Here is a 20,946-nt window from a genome sequence, read left to right as displayed (position 1 = left end):
GTAACTTACTTTACATTTCCCAGAAGCGGTCATACCCACCTTTAGGAATCTTGCCCATTTCCATCTGTATGCTACACGTAATTACAGAAAGTGTTTTTAGGTACTGAATCTTCTCATAAGTTAATAGCTCCAAAATATTCCTTACAAGTTGGAAAAATTGGTCTCTCAGCTAAACGGATTTCAGTGAGTTTCGCACAGCAGTAACACCACTATAAAGCCCCCATTTCTCAAAACTACGGGTAGGAGGTGGCGAGTGTGGAAGGTATGTTAACCCAGGACTGTATTCTGAATGCAGGCTGCTGGTCACTGGATGATATAAAGAAAGCACAACTAAAGCAATGGTAAAGTCAGTAAACAATATTTTACTGAAACATTTCATAACACAGAAAATCTGTCTGAAGTGTAAAGTTACTGTCTTACACAAGAAGGACAGACCCATTTTCAAAGACTAATATGGATACAATAAATATGGAGTTTACATACTAATTTATACACAGAAACTATGCCCACAGCCATAAAAATTTATATTTAACAGTGCAACATATAATTTAATCATTGGATGTATTTGACAGGTTTTTCTTGCTAAACACAAATAACTACCTGGTTTTCATATACATATATAATATATATTTTATGTATATAGATATTCAACAATCTGTACAGTTTCTAAACATAAAACCCCTAAAAGGCACAATTGTCTATACAACATGTACAAAAATGGCGGGGGCTGACACAAAACAACAATTATTGGTCAAAAGTTCATGATTGCACAAAGATTAGTCATGAGTTTATGTCAGAAAAATGTGCTTTAAGGAAAGGTGGGTTTTCAAAGAAACCTGTAAGTGTTATATAAAAAAAAAACAAACCACAAAAACAAAAAAACCAAACCAAACCCCAACCCCCCAAATACAAAGCCCCTAGGTGGCGATCACGAGCCTGTCCTCGTCCTCGTCGCTGCTCACGTCGCTGAACTGTGTGGCCGGCCTCCGGGCCGGGGCCCGGGCCGCGGGGGCCTCGCGGTCCAGGCGCGTGGGCTGCCGGCCGGGCGGCGCGGGCAAGGAGGCCGGTTGGCCCTGCGCGGCAGGGAGTTCGTGCCGGGCCTTCGGCAGATTCCCGGGGGCGGCCTTCCCGGCGTCCATGTGCCTTGAGGCGTCCCGCCTGGCGTGGTCTCTGGCCGGGGCAGGAGGATCTGGACCCTTCTGTGCGTTTTCCCGCTGGACTCGAGGCGAGCCCTGGGGGGACGCGGTCCCGCCGGCTGGATGCGCATCGGCGGCCGCGAGCTGCTTGGGCGGCGCCTCCCGGGCTCTGTGTGGGGGGGCGGGCATCTCGGGGGCCCCCTGGGCGTCCACCGGGACCTGGCTCACGGAGGGGATCAGCGTGGGCAAGGCAATGTTCAGGATCTGGAGGCGGGGGATGGGCGCCGGGGGGGCGGGGCTGCTCTGGGGGGCGGGGTTTGCGGTCACCACCTGCAGCCCCACCGCGTTCAGGGCCAGCCCGGGCGGGCGCGCCTGCGGGCCGAGGTTCGCACTGGCCAGGCCTAAAATGTTGAGGGTCTCCATGCTCAGCGCCGGCAGGGGCTGCAGGGCCGGCGGGCTCAGGTTCTGCAGGCCCGGCACGCGGATCTGGCCGATGGGGATACAGGGCACCACGCTGCTTAATTCGGCCACTCCGGCAGCGGGGCTGGTGGCACCGGACACGTCTGCGCTCAGGTCCCCGGGGGTGCCCGCCGTTCCGTGAATGACGTTGACCGCGGGGATCGTGAGTTGTACCGGCCCAGCTTGGATGGGCACGAACGTGGAGTACGTGAGGCCGGCAGGGACCACCTGGATCCCCCCGACCGGAACCATATTATACGGCGTCCTTGACTGCTGCTGGGAATGCAGAGGAAGGTGGCTGAACAGATGCGTCTGGGGAGTGGGCAGCCCGGTGGGCGCAGGGAGAGTCACTTGCTGCTTCTGGTCCTGAGCGCCGGGCCGAGGTGAGGTTGCGGGAGGAGGCGCCCCTCCGGGCTGAGGGCTGTGCTCGGCTGCCGGTGGAGGAAGGCTCAAGGATGACGCCGGGCCCTAAAAGACAAGACGGGATAATCCTAGATAGCAGAGCTTCCTTATTAGTCCCCGAGCTAAAACTATGAGCTCCTGTAAAGCCTATTCCTTCTCAGATAAAAGTACGCACATTTGTATTTTATGAAAATTATAAGCTTGCTAAAAGTTGTATTTTGATTTAACAAATCAATTTCCAACTTAAAACCTACTGCACCCTTAATCTCTTTATTTTCTAGTACAAATAACAGCGACAGGTTCTGTAGAGTACTTTACCTTTTTCAGACAAATGTCCTGGATACCATCTCATTTATACTGACATTAACCCTGAGACGTGGCCATGATTACATTCTTCCTCCCTTGTTAGTACTGCTGGGACCACCGGCTCCCCCCCATTTTACAGATTAGGAGCTACTGAGAAATTCTGAGATATTAGTTGGCTATGAGTATCGACTGGGGGGGGAGGAGATTAACTGGAGGACTATTCATTTATGAAATAAAGAGCTACCATTAACGAAAAGGTCTGCAGTTTTCATTTTTTCATTTATTCTGAGTGTATGAAATGTCCACTCAAAACCAGATTTGCAGGCATTGGCAGGTGTGCGAGAGATTTGGGGACAGAGCATCCTAGAGCACAGGTGACTAATGTGAATGTAATGAAATGTTAGCAGGAGGGATATATCTCACCAATCCTCTCTTCCACCCAAGATTATCATCTTGATATATCCATATTATAGAACTACATTCATGTATATACTAATTTAGTTTAAGTATTAATGTTAGTTAAATATGAACATAATTTCATTAAATTATATTAATGTAGGATAGGCTACAGAAGTCCAAACTTTCACAGTCTTTTTAGTTTTCTCCAGTGTGACCAAGCAAACCAAAATCTGCCACATCTAGAAGTAAATCCTACTGCAATCATCAGTCCACAGCAGAGGGAAGAGAGCTGTCAATGAGAGAGAAGAGCAGATTCCTCCTGATCCCACCAAGGTTTGTAAAAGCAGGAAATCACTCACAACACACATGGAGGGTGACTTTCCCCAGGCCTGAGTCTGGCCCTGAGCTAGTTCTTGGGCAGGAAGCTTTCCTAAGCTGTCACAGCAATTTGATCATTCAAGCAAAATGAACTTCTTAATACGTTTTTTGGGTCACATTAACTCTGCCATGGGAACTGGTAGCTCCCTTGCTAAGAGGGGTAAAATGCAAAATGTTCAGATAATTTAGTGCAAATCCATCACATCAATGCCAGTGGAAGATCATCTCAGAGGAAGCCTGTGGCATACACAGGTCCCAGGACTCACATTCTCCATTGGCACACACATAGTTATTATTCCAAGATCTTTTTTAAAAAACCAAATAATAATAAATGAGTATATTGTAAGTATACTGGTTCTTTTACAGACATAATACAATATATGAACTCTGACTAAAATTCCCTAACAAGAATCCAAAGGACATAAATGTCCTTTAGCCTTAAATCAAACAAAAAAATAAGGTTAAAGAAACTGATTTAGCTATAAATGAGTAATGTAAGTACATTAATTTCTTAAGCCATTACGTTCCCCCATATTAAACAGGTTAAACAAAAGAGAAACAACAAATTCATTACCTGTGTTAAAGCAATAGCCTTTCCTGCCACAGAACTTCTCAGGATCTCTTCGGACTCGGGGTAGTCCACAGACATCTGGTGACACGGGGACCTGGGCGCAGCCTCGGGGGGCCCGGCAGAGCCTCCTGGAGCGGCTGCCTGGTCCTCGTCTCCCGCAGCCCGCCGCCTGGTCCTCACTGGAGACCCCGGCTCCCCGCTGCGGTCTGACTGCACTGCGCTAAGCACGGTCATCTTGGTGGGCAACGCTCTCGGCAGGACGTCCATCAGGTCCGTGTGTCCGCCAGAAAAGCAATCAGGAATCCTGACGTCCTCGTCAGCACCGCCAGAGTCCTGGAGGCTGCTTCTAGCCGGGAGGTGCTGCGGGCTGGCCGTGGCCGAGGGGGCTGCGGACAGGACCGACTCGGCCTGGCTGTCTTCGTCCTCATCTTCGTTCTCGTTCTCGTCCTCCTCGGGGCCATCGGATTCTTCCAGATCATATCCAGACCGCTCGTAGCTGAATCTTTGTTTTTCATCTGATAAAAACAACCGAGAGGGTAGGTTATAGAATGTTCTGCAAGTGCAGTCTTTTCTTTTTTAGAGGCTTGGCAATACTGTGAGGAATATTCAAGGCACGGGCTTTACCCACGAAAAGCCTACAGGTTAGTGGAGGAGGATGACAGCGAGGCGGTCAGTCAGCTCAGCAGGAATCAGGAGCGAGGCCCGAGGGGGGGGCGTGGCCAGGGAGGCTGCGTTAAGGATGCGGAACGTGAAATGAACCTCGTGAGAGCAGACAGGAGAGCGTGATACACAATGAACACCAGAAATAAAGGCCTCAAATACGGTAGGAGCAAAACCTCCAAAAGAAGACTGAACTATATAAAAAAAATTAACAGAGAGTTCACTACGACTCTTTCTGAGCTCCTTTTCTCTACGTCCTTGTTTGTATCTCCCTTTCATTGAACAAATGAAAACAAAAACAAAAAAATGGTGGCATTTCATATTTACAAACAGAATAATTTTCCTTATATTTGAATGGTAGTTTAGGCATGTTTCCACCGACCCCTGAGTAGTAATAGCCTATCATATTTAATCCTTCAGCTTTTCTTTTTGAACTGAGAAAGGTACTAAATTTTCCTGTCATTTTTTTCCTATGGTGACTCAGCCCACTTCTCAGGAAGGGGAACATTAATTAAAAGCCATTAATATCAGCCATATAATGTCATGTGAGACTATGCTTCACAAGGAATAGTCACGATAATCCAGGGAATATTTCAAATACCTCATAAGTTCATGTGAAACTGGATTTAAAACCTTATCTATTCACAACCTTGCAAAATTAGAGGCACTTTCCCTTAGAAAGCATATAAAGCTTAAAAAGTTGAAAGGAGGAGGTATGCAAAATCTCTACCCCGATTCACTGTCAATGAGCTATAATAAAGAAGGCGTCAGACCATGTTCAGCTTAGCTGTGATAGAGTCTGCATTTATATGCATTTTTTGAAGAGAAAAAAATGTAAACAGAGATAATTAATGGGTATATTTCCTGGGTTTTCCAAATGGTTTGCATATTATTTTACTTGGCTACTCTCTCTACTACAAAGATGAGCCCGTAGAGAAAAGTCTCAAAACATCAACACCAACACATCTGAGGATGATTATTTCTAGGAGACAGAAAAGACTAGAACTTTTATGATTTTTTTTTTTTTTTTATCTCAAGCACATGTTACTTTTATAATCATTTTTATACAGGGACTTCCCTGGCGCTGCAGTGGTTAAAAATCCTCCTGCTAATGCAGGGGACATGGGTTCGATCCCTGGTCCAGGAAGATCCCACATGCCCTGAAGCAACTAAGCCCGTGCGCCACAACTACTGAGCCTGTGCTCTAGAGCCCATGAGCCACAACTACTGAGCCCAAGTGCTGCAACTACTGAAGCCCACGTGCCTAGAGCCTGTGCTCCACCACAAGAGAAGCCACCGCAATGAGAAGCCCACGCACCACAATGAAGAGTAGCCCCCCCCTCGTCGTAACTAGAGAAAAGCCTGCACGCAGCAATGAAGACCCGTTGCAGCCGGTAAATAAATTAATTAAAAACAAAAAACAAAAAAACATTCAAACACAAAACATATACATTTAGATTCCTTTACTATATGATTTCATGCCTTTTGCTTTATGGGTTCTACTCTTTTGTTATCAAATACATAAAATAACCTTGATCTATGGAATCCCACCGGATGCCCATGCTGGACATGGGACGGGTGATGTCTGGGTAGATGCCCTGCTTGCTGCCTCACAGATCCCTCTCTGATACCCTGCCTGATGTCTGAAATTCTAAAATTAGAGTTATCCCCCATATGTTTTGAATTTGCCACGTGAATGCTAAAACAGATACATTTTTAGATATTCTAATAAGAGAAAAAAATTTTCTTTCAAAGGAGAAAGTAGAAAAAACCCAAAACAAAAGAAACCAGATGACTGATGAGAGGGAACAGGTTACTGCAGAGGGAGGCTGATTTTATCAGAAGCCAACCCTGCCAGAAAGCCTGACTAGGGTGAGACTTGCTTTAGCTTAATAACTATTACTTTTTTTTTTTTTTTAATAACAGGCCTAAATTTAAATTTACGACTTTCCCCAAACCCATCATAAGGCTGAAGTCCCAGACAATCAAACAGCCCAAACTCTAGACACAGTGTCTGTAGGAACAGGGGAGACACCAGCTTGCGTCATCTGGGGTAGATGCAGCAGGACACGGGTCAGAGGAGGTCAGCTATATGGTTGACACTGGTTAGAGCCAAGTGTGGGCTGGAAGCGCTGTGTGAGTCCTCTGGGGCCACATTCTCTCGCAGGCTCTATGTTATGAACACCATTCAAGCACTCACAGAAAAGAGCACTAAGTATCCATTGTGATCTAGATTTGGGGGAGAGGAGTAGCATTTAGGAGGGGCAAGGAACTCCACCTGCATCCATCTCCCCTCTCTCCGCTAGAAGACAGACACTTTGTCCTTTGAGGAGAAGGGCAACAAGCACTGCTGCCCTTGGAACACTGGTGAAAACTTAACTGCAGTGGGGAACGGTAAGTAAGAGAAAAAACACAACTCTACTCCTTCAGGGACAAGATTGCCAGCCGAGTCTGCCACACAGCTGAGCTAGGGTAGGAGACCAAGAGGGCCACAGCCCAGAAACCTGAGGACATGGTGCACGTAGAAGGCTGAGACCGGATCAGAACGGAGGTGGCATCCCATCCTCCTCTTCAGCCCCTAATACCAAGTTAAGGAGCTTGAAATGAGCAGTAACAGCAAAATACTGCTGAAAGAGGACCAGGAAAAGAACAGAATGTGTACAGCACCCTCTCTAGGCACAGCACAAAGGAAAGACCTAAAACTGGAATGGAATAAGCACTTCTCTTATAATCCAACCACCACCCCAAACAAGAAGTGTTTCTATAGGAATCTGAAGCCTTTGGTGCTCTGATGGTAGCCTTAACAACAAATCTCTCCAACCCAGTCCAACTCCTGACTAGAAAGGCTCTAACTCCCATACAAAGGGCCTTGCCAGGCATAAAAACTATTTACATTAGTCTCCACTGTCTTATGCAAGATATCTAGCTTTCAACAAAAATTACAAAGCATACAAAAAGTCAAGAAAAAACATCTCAGAAGAGGAAAAGCAATCAGAACCAGTCAGATGTTACAGATGTTAGAACTTTCAGAGAATTTAAAAATAATTGATCAATATGTTAAAGGTTCTAATGAGAAAGGTGAACAACATATAATACTAAGTGGGAATTGCAGCTTCAAGATGAAACTATGGGGAAAAAAATGAAATGCTACCAATGAAAAACACAGTACAGGGAGATCAACTCGATGATGGGTGATGACTTAGAGGGCTGGGATAGGAAATATAGGAAGGAGTTGTGGAAGGGAGGGGATATGGAGATATATATATATATAAATACAGCTGATTCACTTTGTTGTACAGCAAAAACCAGTGCAAGGGTAAAGCAATTATATTCCAATAAAGAGGTTAAAAAAAGAAAAAAAAGAAGAAAAACACAGTAACAATGATAAGAAAAGAAAAAAAAAGAAACCAAAACCCAAAAAAACCCCAGAATTCTATGTTCTATACTCATTGAAAATAATTTTCAAAGATGAAAGAGAAATACAAACTTTCTTAGAAAACAAAAACTGAGGAGATCTATTGTCAGCAGACCTACTTGATGACAAATGTTAAAGAAAGCTCTTTAGGCAGAGAAAATATGGTATCAGAATGGGAACTCATGTTTACCCCCCAAAATGAAGAGCAACAGAAATAAAATAAATGAAGATAAAGTTTAAAAAATTTAAATTGTTTGTTCTAAAAGATAATTTAATGTTTACAGTAGTAACACTGTACTATATGTTTATAGCATGTGTAAATGTAAAAGGTATGACAATAATAGCACAACAGACGAAAGGAGAAATTGTGAATATACTGTTATAAAGTCTTTACACTACATTATAAAGTAACAAAGTTATTTGAAGGCAGAAAACTAAATTTTCTTAAAAAACACAAATAACAAGTCAATAGAGGAGAAAAATAGAACCATAAAAATGCTTAATTAAGGCATAAAAAGGGAAAAAATGAAGCAAGTAGAAAATAGCTGGCATGATGATAGATTTTATTTCAACTATATGAAAAATAACATTAAAAGGAATGGTGTAACACATGAATTTAAAGAGACTTTGCTAGACTGGGTAAAAAAGCAAGTCCCAAGTATGTATTAAGGATGAGAAATCCATTTTAAATTTAAAGACAATAGATTGAAAGTAAGTTTGGAGAAAGATATACCTTTAAAAATTAACCAAAATGCAGCTGAAAAAACTATAGAGTAATATCAAACAAAGCAGACATCAAAACAAGGAATATTATCAAGGATGAACAGGAATATCACATAATGATAAGAGGGTCACCTCTTCATGAATGTACAACAATCCTAAATGTGTAGCAATGAAACCAGAGCTTCAAAATAAATGAGGCTAAAACAAAAACGTAATAAACAAATCCACAGTTATAGTTGAAGACTTAAACACTCTACTCTCAGCAATTGATGAAACAAGTATATAGAAAATCAGTAAGAACACAGAAGACTTGAAAAATACCGTCAACCAACTAGACCTAGTTAACAGTTATGCTCCAACCAAACAGCAGCATATGCTTTCCTTGCAAGTGTATGTGGAACATTCACCAATGTGCATATTCTGAGCTACAAAGCCAACCTCAACAAATTTCAGTGAACAGAAATCATACAGAGTACATTTTTCCTTGAAAACAGAATAGCCTAGAAATCAGTAATTGGAAGATACCTGAACAATCCCCAAATATTTCAGAATTAAGTAACACATTTCTAAATAATCCATGAGTCAGAAAAGAAAGTCTCAAAGAAAAGCTAGAAATATTATGAACTGGATAAAAATCAAACGATAACATTCAAAATCTGTGGGATGCAGCGAAAGCAGTGCTAAGTGGGAAATTTATTATATTCAACACTTCTGTCAGAAAAGAAGAAAGGTGTCAAATAAATAAGCTAAGTTCTCACCTTTGGAAATTAGAAAAAGAAAATAAAACTAAACCCAAAGCAAGGCACATCAATACAATGGAATACTACTCAGCAACAGAAAGGAATGAACTACCGACTCCCTCAAAACGTGGATAAACCTCACATGTGTTCTGCTAAGTGAAAGAAGCCAGACCCCAAATGTTACTTATTCTGACTCCTTTCCTATGATGCTCTGGAAAACAGAGAAATATAGGGAGGAAAAGAGGTCAGTGGCTGCTAGGGGCTGTTAGGTGTGTGTGACGCGCAGTTGTCTATAAAGATGTGGTGCAGGGGAACTCTGGGATGATGGAACTGTTCTACGAGGGTGAGTCAAAAATTATCCGCACGCTCGCTGTAGAATTTATAGAAGTTTTAATATAACCAGAGTACAGATAATTTTTGACTCACCCTCATATATGGAACTGTAGGGGTGAACATACAATTCTACACATTTGTCCGAAACCACCACACTGTACACCATAAGGTGAATTTTATGGTGTGAAAATAAGAATACAATTAACCAGGATGTGGGGGGGAATCTAGGATGAAATGCAAGCTGAGACAGACGACTGAGTACAAATGAACCCGCAACCACGACCTTGGTAACCTTGGCAATGAGGGTTCAGACCAGACAATGTCAAGGATGAAAGACAAAAAGAGCTGCACACAGACACTCTGCTGTGACTGTAAATCTGTTTTTCACAGGTGGGTCAGCATTTCTGGAACTAGTTTATTGACATGCTAGAGTTGAACAAACAATATGTATATGAACATATTGTAACTGAAAAGCAGGTTTCTCACTGTAGGTGAAAGATAAAAAAGGAAATGGAGCAGGCTAGAATAAACTCTGTGGGGCTGGACTGGAACTGGAATTATCAGCATGGACTTATGTTCTCATTGATGTGTGTGTGTGTACACATACACGAATACAGAAATAAACACAGATGTGTGTATGCATGAGCTACCATAAATACATATATTTCCCAGTCCTATCCAACTAGAGGGGCTGGGAGCAGTGAGAGGTTAGTAGCCAGGAACACACCACCTAGCGGCTAGATCTGGGTTTCTAAGTACCATTTTTTAGTAAAGGGAACCAGGAGTCCCTGGAGAAATGGTCAATTCCAGGGCTGGAATATCTTGGGGTGTCAAAAAGTAAGGAACTGCTTAAAGAACAAAAAAGGATGCATCACGTTGAAAGGGCACAGGAACAGACCTCAATGGCCAATGAGAACTTGAGCTACACAATAAATAACAGAACTAGACTATAACCCAAAGAATAAAATACATGACCTTGAGTCCACACTGATGTAAATGAATGAATGGATGAATGAACGAATGGAGAAATGGTAACTCTTCCTTGCAGAAGAAAGGAAAACGAATTAATAAATTCTAATGAATTCTAATTAATAAATTAGAACTCTACAGGAATACTTACCACAGGCAAGACCCATCAATGTATAAATAGGATATCTGCATAGTTTTAAAGTATCTCTGCAAGTATTTAATATTTATAAAGGGAACAACAGTAAGTTCACAGTAGCTAGTACTGGCAGATGTCGTCTTAGCCAAGTAATGAGGGGTGACGTGACCAGTAACATACACTGACATGATGGAACCCCCCCACCCGCGATATGACGCACTAAGAGCATAATCACCCTATGGCGCCTCCCCAATGATGCACAAAATAACCGATCAGTACTCCCTATAAATGTCAAGGTCATGAAAGACAGGAAAGACTTAGGGATGCACCGGAGAGGCCATGATGACTAAGTGCGATGTGGGGTCCTGAAGGAGAGCCTGGGACAGGAAAAGGACATCAGGGGCAAAACTGCTAAGTCCTGCACTCTAGTCAGCAATCCTGAGCTGAGGTTAATTTCTGAGTGTTGACAGGTGTTCTTGGTTATGTGAGATGGTAGCATAAGGGGAGGCTGGGTAAAGAGTATATAGGAACACTGTATACAAGCTTTCCAATTTTTCTACAAGACCAAAATAATCTTTTAAAAAATGACATTAAAAAAACCTATTTGCCGATGCTCCAGGATCTTTATTTTACCCTATAGACACCAATATTCTGTCTCTTTCAGATAAGCCTGCACAACCTTCACCTCCCTGCTGTTCTTATTACACTCAAGTCTTCTCTTTCTGAGAAGCAATTTTTTTCCTATTGTTTAATAGGAAACAATTAATTGAAACACATTCCAACACATCTCTCGTTTAATTTAAAAGCATAGGAAATGTCTCCAAAACATACCCTAACACACACATACACACACACACGCACACACACACACACACACACACACAGAGTCTCTCTCTCTCTCTCTCACTCTTTGACTGTCTGGCACCTAACACTATCCTTACCTTGTATCTTGTATCTTGTATCTTATTCAGTTGTGCATGATGCCTGAATAGCTCTACTCTGGTTCTAGCTGTCTAAACTCCAAGAGAACCTGGCTTAGCACTACACACAGACCAGTGCTACCTGGTCAAAACTAAAACAAGGACTAATTAAGGACCTGACTTTTTCTCAATGATTAAAAAAAATTTTTAAAGCAGTTGATTATTTTAAAGTGTGGAGTCCACAGCTCAGAAGTGTCAGAGCCAAGATTTAAACCCAGGTCTGTCTGGCTTCCAAATTTGTGCTAAACACTCTGCATTCAACTCTCATGTTATAAAAACCTAACCATAGAATGATCTGAAAGAAGGTCAACAATGAATTACAGTCAATAACCTAGCTTATAAATATGCATGAGTCAAATGTGTGTAGGTACAGACATTAAAAGCTTCAAGTATTTTATTATGAAGAGTAGAACATACAAAATACAATCCCCAAGGAGAATGTAAACTAATAACTTTTTAAATTTCACAACAAATACACTGCATTTTATAATAAGTACGGAATTTTAAGAATAGTTATACTATAAGTCTTTGAGATTATTTATTTTTCATGTAGATATAAAATTTCAGCATATGCAATTTATGTGAAGGATTTATAAAGAATATCATATGCTTTGTAACAGGGAAGGAGGTACAGCTATTTGGCTCCATTTTAATTTGCTTTGGCCTTGATCACCCCACACTTAGGATCAAGGTTTGCAGAACTGTGGGTGGGAAGACACCCAGGCTGCTGCCTCTGGACCTTTCTTTCTCCCTAGACAGAGCCACAAGCCTACAATTCACAGAGGACGTGCGAAGAGCTGAGGTTTCTTCCTACAGTTTTCCTTCCCCAAGATAAGGATCGACTAACGTTTCTCTCTCTGTGTGCACTGGGTCGTGAAACTCCTGAAAGGGAAGACCACTGTCAAAGTTTGGAAACCTGAAAGTGAATTTTGGGTCATTACGTATTTGTTAAACACGGTGGATGTGCTAGAGTGACAGAAACAAGATAAAGGATAACTTAAATGAACCTAAGACAATGGCATCCTTTTAAATACCCGCAGCCCCAAAACAAAGCCCAGACACCTCGGCTCTCTGGATGCATGCTAAAAAAAGTCCTTTCATATTTCTGCGCTGTCCCCTTTACTCCGACCCCTAAAGAAGACTATTACCACCGAGTCAGAAGTTGTGTGGACAGAAGACCCAGAAAGGAAAAGTGACCTGTCCTTGACCACAAGTCCTGTTGACTACTCCAGAACTTGCCATTTCTGACAGTGGTGCTGCTCGCTTGGTGCAGCCTGTTACCGAGCATAGTTAACTACGATGCTTACCACAGAGTTCCCGTTGTACCAGGGGCTGCCAGACCACAGCTGCTGGCCCTGTGTGGCTCCCGCCTGTTCTTTTAAGTAAAGTTCTACTGGAACACAGCCAGGCCCACCATTTACATACGGTCTATGACAGCTTTGGTGCCACGCTCACAAAGTTCAGTTGTCATGCCAGAGACTTGTGTGGCCTACAAAGCCTGAAATACTGATTATCAGGCCCTTTACAGAAAAGGTTTGCCAACATTTTACTCTACTGTCATGTTTAAACCTGACAGCCACTCGTGACAGAGCTGATACCGAACTCATCTTACACAAGGAAGTTAAGAGACTTAAATACAGCTAGAAAGCATCAACGCCAGACTTTGGAAACAGGTTTTTAAATCTTTTTTTAAATTTAGGAACCATGTCATTATTCCAATAACATATACATGTGACCACTGTTCCTTCCTTGGTGTGTACAATGTAGACTGTACTATTCCAGGAGGGGGAAGGCTGTAGCTCAACCCTCTGCACCCCCTGGGGACCCTAGAACAGATATAAGGAACCCATCCTTACTTAAAAAATTCATAAATAAATGGCCTATAATAGTTCTATTTAATTTCCCTCCTCCTAGACACATTCCCGACTCATTATAAATAAAAATTTCCAATATGCAGTACAATTTTACACATGCTTAAAATTAGTATCTTCCATTTTCTGTGAATTCAAATTCATGAGGGAAAAAGAAGGTAAGCAATGCAGCAATACTGTTCTTCAAAAGTAATTTACATCAAACCACTTCCCTAGAGATGTATTTCAAAATCCGATTTCAGTTGGACGAACTGTGGGCTGCCCTCCCATCGCTGCCCGACAGCGACCCCTACTGGCCGAGCCAGGACGGGCCTCCCTCAGACAGGCTCCCGGGGGAGGTCAGCGGCAACCCTTCACCCCCTTCAACATTCTGTTGTTGTTGTAATTTGTCTGTTTTTGTTTTTCCCGTATGTTTAGAAAAATTACTCTGAAATCCAAACAAGGGCAACCTGGAGAAAAAAGTTTTTGAAAGCATGCAAGTACTGCAGTAATGGGTTTTTGTTTGGAGTTTTTATTAAACTATGTTTTCATCTTAACAATATAATGGGCCAGAGTTTAAGGTTTGTAATTTTAGGAAGTAAACCAAATGGCAGTCCTATCTGGCTGTTCATTGATGACATGAACACGTATTTATTTTAACTATAAATCCCAAGACCTATCCTGGTTTCATGTTGTGAGTGGCAGTTTTCCTTAAAAGGGGTAATAATGTTTCCTACAAACTTCCCAGTGACAAAAACAAATTCTACAGGTTTCATTTCAAAGGCATTTCATTTAGAAAAAGTCACTACATTTATTTTAAGGGTAAACGTGATATAGGTTTTAAATCCTGTGATGTAACACAGTCCTCTTATACACATCATCCTAAGTACTTAACCTCCAATAAGAATAGTGTTTCCAGTTGCACTCTGCCATACTGAATGGTTCTCCCAGTCTGGCAGGGGAGGGCTCATATTAACATTCCTAACACTGAAGCCCAGCAGTGTGTTGACAAAAAACATTCTTTGGATCAAGGCATGACAAGCAAACAGCCAGCAGCATGATTTTTGAAACAAAAGGTGAAAATGAAAAAGTATTTACTAATACCTCAAGAACACAGGGACAAAAGTCCTGAGACTATATAATTTTGCATGGCAAGAATACAGAGGCATGCACAGCTGGCTGGAGGGATTACACTTTTCATAAGCACCTACTGTAATTACAGCTTGAGTTGCTAGTTTTAAACTAAATGGAAACGTCTTTGAGATGTCAAATGTCCAAATTTTAATGGCTGCCTCAGATAAACTTATAGTCCCCTCTGCTTAATTCAAAATAGATGTTTCCCAACATCTCTAAATTTATTCCATTTGAAAATCAGAACAAGAATTCATCTGCTGCAGGATAAAACCGGCAACCATACAGCCCACTGCTACTGAGGGCAGCAGAATCAAAAATCATGGGTCTCCGGTCCTTCATCACAGCATCTTCACACTGACCTTTAATAAGCACTCTATCAACCAGGAACATGCACATTATGACGGTGAATGACATTCTGGTACCAAGCTGGCAGAGAGTAGAGAATGGGTTTAGGACACTCAAGAAAAGAAAAAGATCAGAGTTAATGCCAGGAAAAGAAACACTGTAGATAAGCAGAAATAAATCTAGAGTAAACCTTTGATGAAAATAAACAAGGCAGATATAAAAGAATAATTAAATATGAGCACAGAATAAAAAGACTTGGACTTTCCCAGAAAACCAGAAGCCGACTAAGACATTACCAAATGGTAATGATGTTTCAAAAATACATATTATGGTGCGATACTCTGTAGTAACAGCATTGGCTTTTAGAGAGCCTTTAACAAATTTTATTGGATAAAATGAAAGCTCAGAGATGATATTTCTTGATGATTATGTGTGTGCTACAGAAAAGATCAATTAAATGACCAAGCCCCTCAGTTTTTCCTATAAACCTAAAAACACTCTCCCCTTAAGTTTCTGGGTGCTGTCCTGCAAAGTCTAGCATTTAGAATCAGGTCTGCCAAATAACATCCTTGCGGGTTTTCTTTAAAAAGTGTACCCCATTTCCCAGATGTCTGAGATAATCAAGGTTTAAATATCTGGAGCAAGTTCTTGCATATCCTGTTAGCACTGGCTGTTTAGGTATATGCCTCTTTCATACAAGTATGCCTAATCTAACAGCCCTTCCTAAGGTGCTGTAGGGCTCCACTTCTGACAGAACTCCCCCGCTGTCAATGTGAAACATGAAGGTGGCTATCAAAACTACTGAAGAATTTTATTCGGTGCCTAGAGAAGACAATGTCACAAATTTTCATATTGATCAAGATGATGTGTCAGTGTACTGGTTTCCTAAAAGACATGTAGCTCCTGAATTAGGCTACTTATTTTTCTTTAATCACTGTTTTATTTGGTAGCCATCTGTAATCTAGTTGCATAATTAAGTGAGAAACTTCGACTGTGTTTAGGAAAACCTAGGTGACAAAGGAGATTCCATTGACTAAGAGTTGACTCAGTAATTTCAAACTTGCACTGTTCATACAGTGGGTCAGTAAAGTCCCTGAATAAATGCAGCTGGAGGGCAAAATGAAAGGTGTCTGAAGAGCCAAACTGCTGTGGCACCTAACTGCTGACCAGACCTTAGCATTTCCCTGAATTTTTATTGTAGGTACACAGCAAATGGAATACCAGTGTGGTTTCTAGCGCTGCTTTGTGCACTGGGCTTAATACCAGACTTACATTAGATTAAGAGTATGAGAAATGATAGCACGATCCCAGGATGCCACTAAAGCACTTGATAAAACTGTTCACTACTAAAGGGAAAAGACAGCAAGTTATGTGTGGAAAGACCCTACATTACGCAGTACAGTTTCATCACTTATTTTCACTTATTGGGCCAGGAAAATGGGGATACACGTCAGGCAGGAATCTCCAGATGGTGGCTGATGTCTCAGAAGGAACCACTGCCATGAACCTGATCCCTGAGCAGGGAGTGATCAGGGAGGCGGAAAACTCCTATGGGCAGGGAAGAAGCGGGGGGACAGAGAACCCAGCGTGTCAGATCACTCGGCATTGACCAGCCTCTGGACCCCAAGCTTCCTTCTACCAGCAGATGTACATTTCAAAGATTAAAACTGTGATACGTGAAAATATTTACTCTCCTCCCTATTTTTTTTTAAAGTCAGCCACTTCTTCTACTACTAATATATGGCTGATAATTCGTCTATTTTCCTTGGAAAATGAAACTGACAGTAAAATGAAACATTTCATAACATACACTGCTATTCCTTACAACATCCTTATGGAGTTGACAAGGGCAAGGTTCTAAAACATACACGGAAACAATAGGGTAGGAACAAATCAGGTCCTTATCTTTTGTAATAGTCTCTTCTATGGGAAAAGCTCTATACCATGGTGCTGCCGGGTCAGAGTAGAAATGAATTCCAGGAGAAATGAAGCTCCCTAATTTACTAAATGAAGAACAAGATTTCTAAATGAGTCATCATCCATTTATACATACAAAACTGGGTGTCACAAGAGAAAAATCTTACCAGACTTTCCACCCAAACCTATAAACTCCACCTGGTGGAGACTGAGGGATGCTAAAACCTTGAGGTACTTTGTTTATAAAAACACCCTTTCAGATACAGACTTTTGCTCTATGGTACTCTATATATCACTGCTGTTGCAGAACGGAAGATCATGCTTCTGTTAGTCATTACTGTCTAAATTCCCACTACAAAATAAAATAGCAGTGGCAGAAAGAAAAAACAAATACAAGCTCAGCAACAAAAATTCCAGGAGGTACAGATTAAAAGCCCTACAATTTGTTGTTTCCTTGTTTCAAGAACATTTGAGAAAATAATCCAGATTAAAAGTCAGATGTATATGGGACTAAAGAGGTAGTGGCTTTAAGTTACTTCAGATGATAGAAAAAAAAAAAAAAAAAAAAGCCCTCAAACTTTCTTAAAGGAACGTGCTAAAACTTCCCTGCATAGTAGGACCTGTCCCCAGCACCCTGTGCAACTCTCTCATCTGGCCCCATTTACACTCTTGATGCCCTAGGCCCCTCTTTCAACCTCTGGGATTTTGTCCAACAACTCCCTTGGTCCAGAATGCTTGCCCTCCCTTACCCCACCTCCTCACCAATACTTTTTTTCAAACAAAGCAATATGTGGATAAATATATTTTTTATATATTTCCTTTCACTTCATTCTCCTGGGATACCCCTAGTCATCCTCCCGCTCCTGACTAGGCCATCACTGTCCTTCCCAGATCCCAGCTCGGGGAGTGAACCCTGCCAAGTCTGAGCTCACTCCAACATCCCAGCCACAGGCAAGGCGCTCCTGAGGGCAGTGACTGTGCACCTACTGGACAGTTGCTGCGGTGCTAAATAAATAAATATATCAAAAAGAGAATAAACTCCTCTTCTCCAAAACTACTGAAAAATGGAACAGATCTTTATCAGTCTGGACAGATCATTACTGAGGATATAAAAATGGAATCATCAGAATAACTTAAAATACCTTCTAGTCTTTTGATCTAATAACAGATAGATAACAAATTAACAAACAATGGCCATCATCACTTTGATAATATCTATATTGATCAAAATGGCCAAATCATCTAAACACTGTTCATAGGTAAAGGCATTAAATATTGTATCAAAGCTACTGTTTAACTGTAGTGAAGGGGTTTAATGGGACACTGATATATCAAATTCTAAAAATAACAGTGCTGAATTACTTCCTGACAGATTATAGGTCATTTTTTTTCAGCCATCCGTTCAACCAACAACTATTTACTATCTACGACTTGCTAGCCGCAATCCCAGCAAATGCTGGCAATAGAGCAGTGACCACAGGAGATCCCTGTCCTTACGTTCTGTTTTCTAGTTGAAAGGATCAGATAATAAACAAATGCACACACACGCGCACACACACATCTGGTGGTGGTGAAGTGCTCTACGGAAAAATAAAGCAGGCCTGGGGGCACGAGCGATGCCGGCAATAGAGGGCAAGGTGCTCTCTTCTCTAGGGAGGTGCAGGAAGGCCTCGCTGGTACGGTGACACCTGAGCAGAGCTCTGACAGATGACGGGGTGTCTTGCAGCACCTGGTGGAGGGTGTTCCAAAGGGAGGAAAGGAAAAGAGGCCCCCGCACAGGAGTCGGCTGGATGTACTTCCCACCAAGCAAGGCGATCAGGGTGGCTGCAGCTGAGGAGCAAGGGAGGAAGGAGTGGGGGCTGAGTTTCAGAGACGTGGTGTGGAAGGGTGAGGGGGCCGAGGGCTCGCAGGGGACACAGACCGAGGCTCCGAATGAGAGGGCAACCGATGGAGGGTTTTAAGCAAAGTAACGACATAATTTTCAAAAACCACTTTGGTTGCTGTGTTGAAAGTAGTCTGTGAAGAGGCAAGGGTTGAACACGGAGACCAGTCAGGGGCTATTGCAAGCAACCTAGAAGACATGATGGTAGCTTTGACCAGGGCTGGGTGGCACACGCGGCTCAAAGCGGTAGGTTTCTGAACACATTTTGAAGGAAGAGTCAAAGGTGCTACTGGTGGATTGAGGTAAAGGACATCAAGCAAGACTTCAAGAGTTTTGGTCCAACAGCTGGAAGGACGGGAGAAGACCACAGGGAAGCGTGCTTCTTAGAGGTCAGGGGTAAACCAGGAGTTTGGGGCACATCATACTCTAGATGCCTATTAGACATCCAAGTGGAGATGGTGAGCAAGAAGATGGACATGCAGTGGATATTGGAATCATCAGCAAATAGGTGGTATTTAAGTCGGGAGGCTGGCTGAGACTACCTGGGAAGGAGGTATAGGCAGAAAAGATAAGTGATGAGAGACCATGGCCTTGGGCACCTCATTTAGAGGCCGGGGGGATGAGAAGCCAGCAAAGGAAGGTGAAAAAGAATACCCAGTATACTCTAGGCCGGTGCTGTAGAAAACAGTACACCCTGCAGACACGCAGCATCACATTGCGTGCTTCAGGGCTTTCCTCTCTAAAAACATAGATGTCTGAAGAACTGCTAAACAAGATCCCATCTCTAACGATCATCAGTTTAATAGAGTGAAACTTCTTCCCAAAGAATAATAAGATCCAGCCTTAGGATAGTAATCAAGAAAACATAAATAAAGATAGCAGACTATTATCCATCAAATTGGCCCAAATTAAAATTCATACAGTATCAGGTACAGTTAAGGATGTGCAGAAATGGAAACTGTCCTAGAGAACAATTTAAAGTTATAAATCAGAATTAATTTTCTAGGTATCTGCATACAAGGGGATACTGTTTATGCAAATTTGGAATAGAAACAAAACCACATGCTAGGCATGGATATATATGCACGTTAAACAAACTGAAAGAAAACGCCTAAGTGCGGTTAGTGTTTGCCTCTGGGAGGGCGTGTGATGGGCAAGGGTGAGTGACGGATACTGTACCTAACGTGTAATGCCTCACTTAGCTTGTTTTTTTCAAAAATATACTGAATTTATGAAAAAGACTTGAAGCAAATGTGAGAAAACATTTATAATCACCAACTCTGGTGTGAATACATGAGTGCATGTAATAAAACTCTTTGTAATCTTTCTGTATTCAATAAAATCTCAAAATACTTTTTAAAAGCACCAAATACAATAAAGGGAAAACAAGACCGTTTGTTTAAAACAACAAATGTTTGCTACACTTATGCCTACATCCCAAGCCTGTAATAAAGCAAAAGTGGAGGATGTATTTTGCTGGCCTATTATAAAGAACTGTAAGGTCTCTGGTATGACATAGCACTTGGCAAAGTCCACCTGTGTGCTACAATTTACCATTTGATAAAAACTGTGAAAAAACTGAGTGTACTACCAATAAATACCGTAATTAAAAAAAATTAAACAGAGAAAAGCAGGTAAAACTACCTAGAGTTTTATCGGAGGATTTCTGATTAGGCTATCCAGTGTGAATTATAATCTAAGACCTGCTTCAAGTACTTCTGGAATGAGGTGAGAAATAACAAAAATGAACAGATAGATATGTAAGTCTGCCAGCCAGCCAACCTAAACGATGCATGATAATTAATGGAAACTAAATTTTTCTACGTAAATTTGGGATATAAACACTACCTTCCCTCGACAATTTAGAAGAGTCTACAGACATTTTACTGAATTTTTAAAAGACTCATCTTCTTAAAGAAGTAAAACACCTAAGAGTATATATTATAATACTTCAAACATTTATACACTGTTCAGAAATTAGTGTTTCATATTATAACGGCTACTTTGTGCCTTTTCTAGTCTGTGGGTAATAAATATACTCACTAAGACTGCTACTCATTTTTCCTAGCTTTTTAATTCTGAATTGCTTAATGTAATAGCAATAAAGCAAATGAATAATAAAGAGGGTTTTTTTTTTCACTTAAATAGTTATGGTAGTTAATTTAAGAATACTAAGAGCAGAGAACAAATCAAACAGACTATTTACATTAG

At 41.6% G+C, this 20,946-nt stretch overlaps 1 protein-coding gene across 5 annotated transcripts in view; it reads right to left on the bottom strand.

Moving 5' to 3' along the window:
- Positions 1-402: 402 nt before the first annotated feature.
- HIVEP1 (HIVEP zinc finger 1) overlaps positions 403-20,946 on the bottom strand; it is a 133,948-nt gene continuing 113,404 nt past the window's right edge. For all 5 annotated transcript variants that reach the window (XM_057699477.1, XM_057699481.1, XM_057699478.1 and 2 more), the window contains 2 exons: positions 3,655-4,166; positions 403-2,063 (listed from right to left, as the gene is read on the bottom strand). In XM_057699477.1, the coding sequence (XP_057555460.1) occupies positions 918-2,063; positions 3,655-4,166 (1,658 nt within the window). In that variant the 3' untranslated portion in view covers positions 403-917. The remainder of the gene's footprint in view (positions 2,064-3,654; positions 4,167-20,946) is intronic.

This window comes from Hippopotamus amphibius, chromosome 11 (genome assembly GCF_030028045.1).
Source record: "Hippopotamus amphibius kiboko isolate mHipAmp2 chromosome 11, mHipAmp2.hap2, whole genome shotgun sequence".
In the NCBI taxonomy this organism is placed as follows: domain Eukaryota; kingdom Metazoa; phylum Chordata; class Mammalia; order Artiodactyla; family Hippopotamidae; genus Hippopotamus; species Hippopotamus amphibius.
The sequence above is the reverse complement of the archived record's forward strand: the minus strand, read 5'-3'. Positions and strand labels throughout refer to the sequence as shown.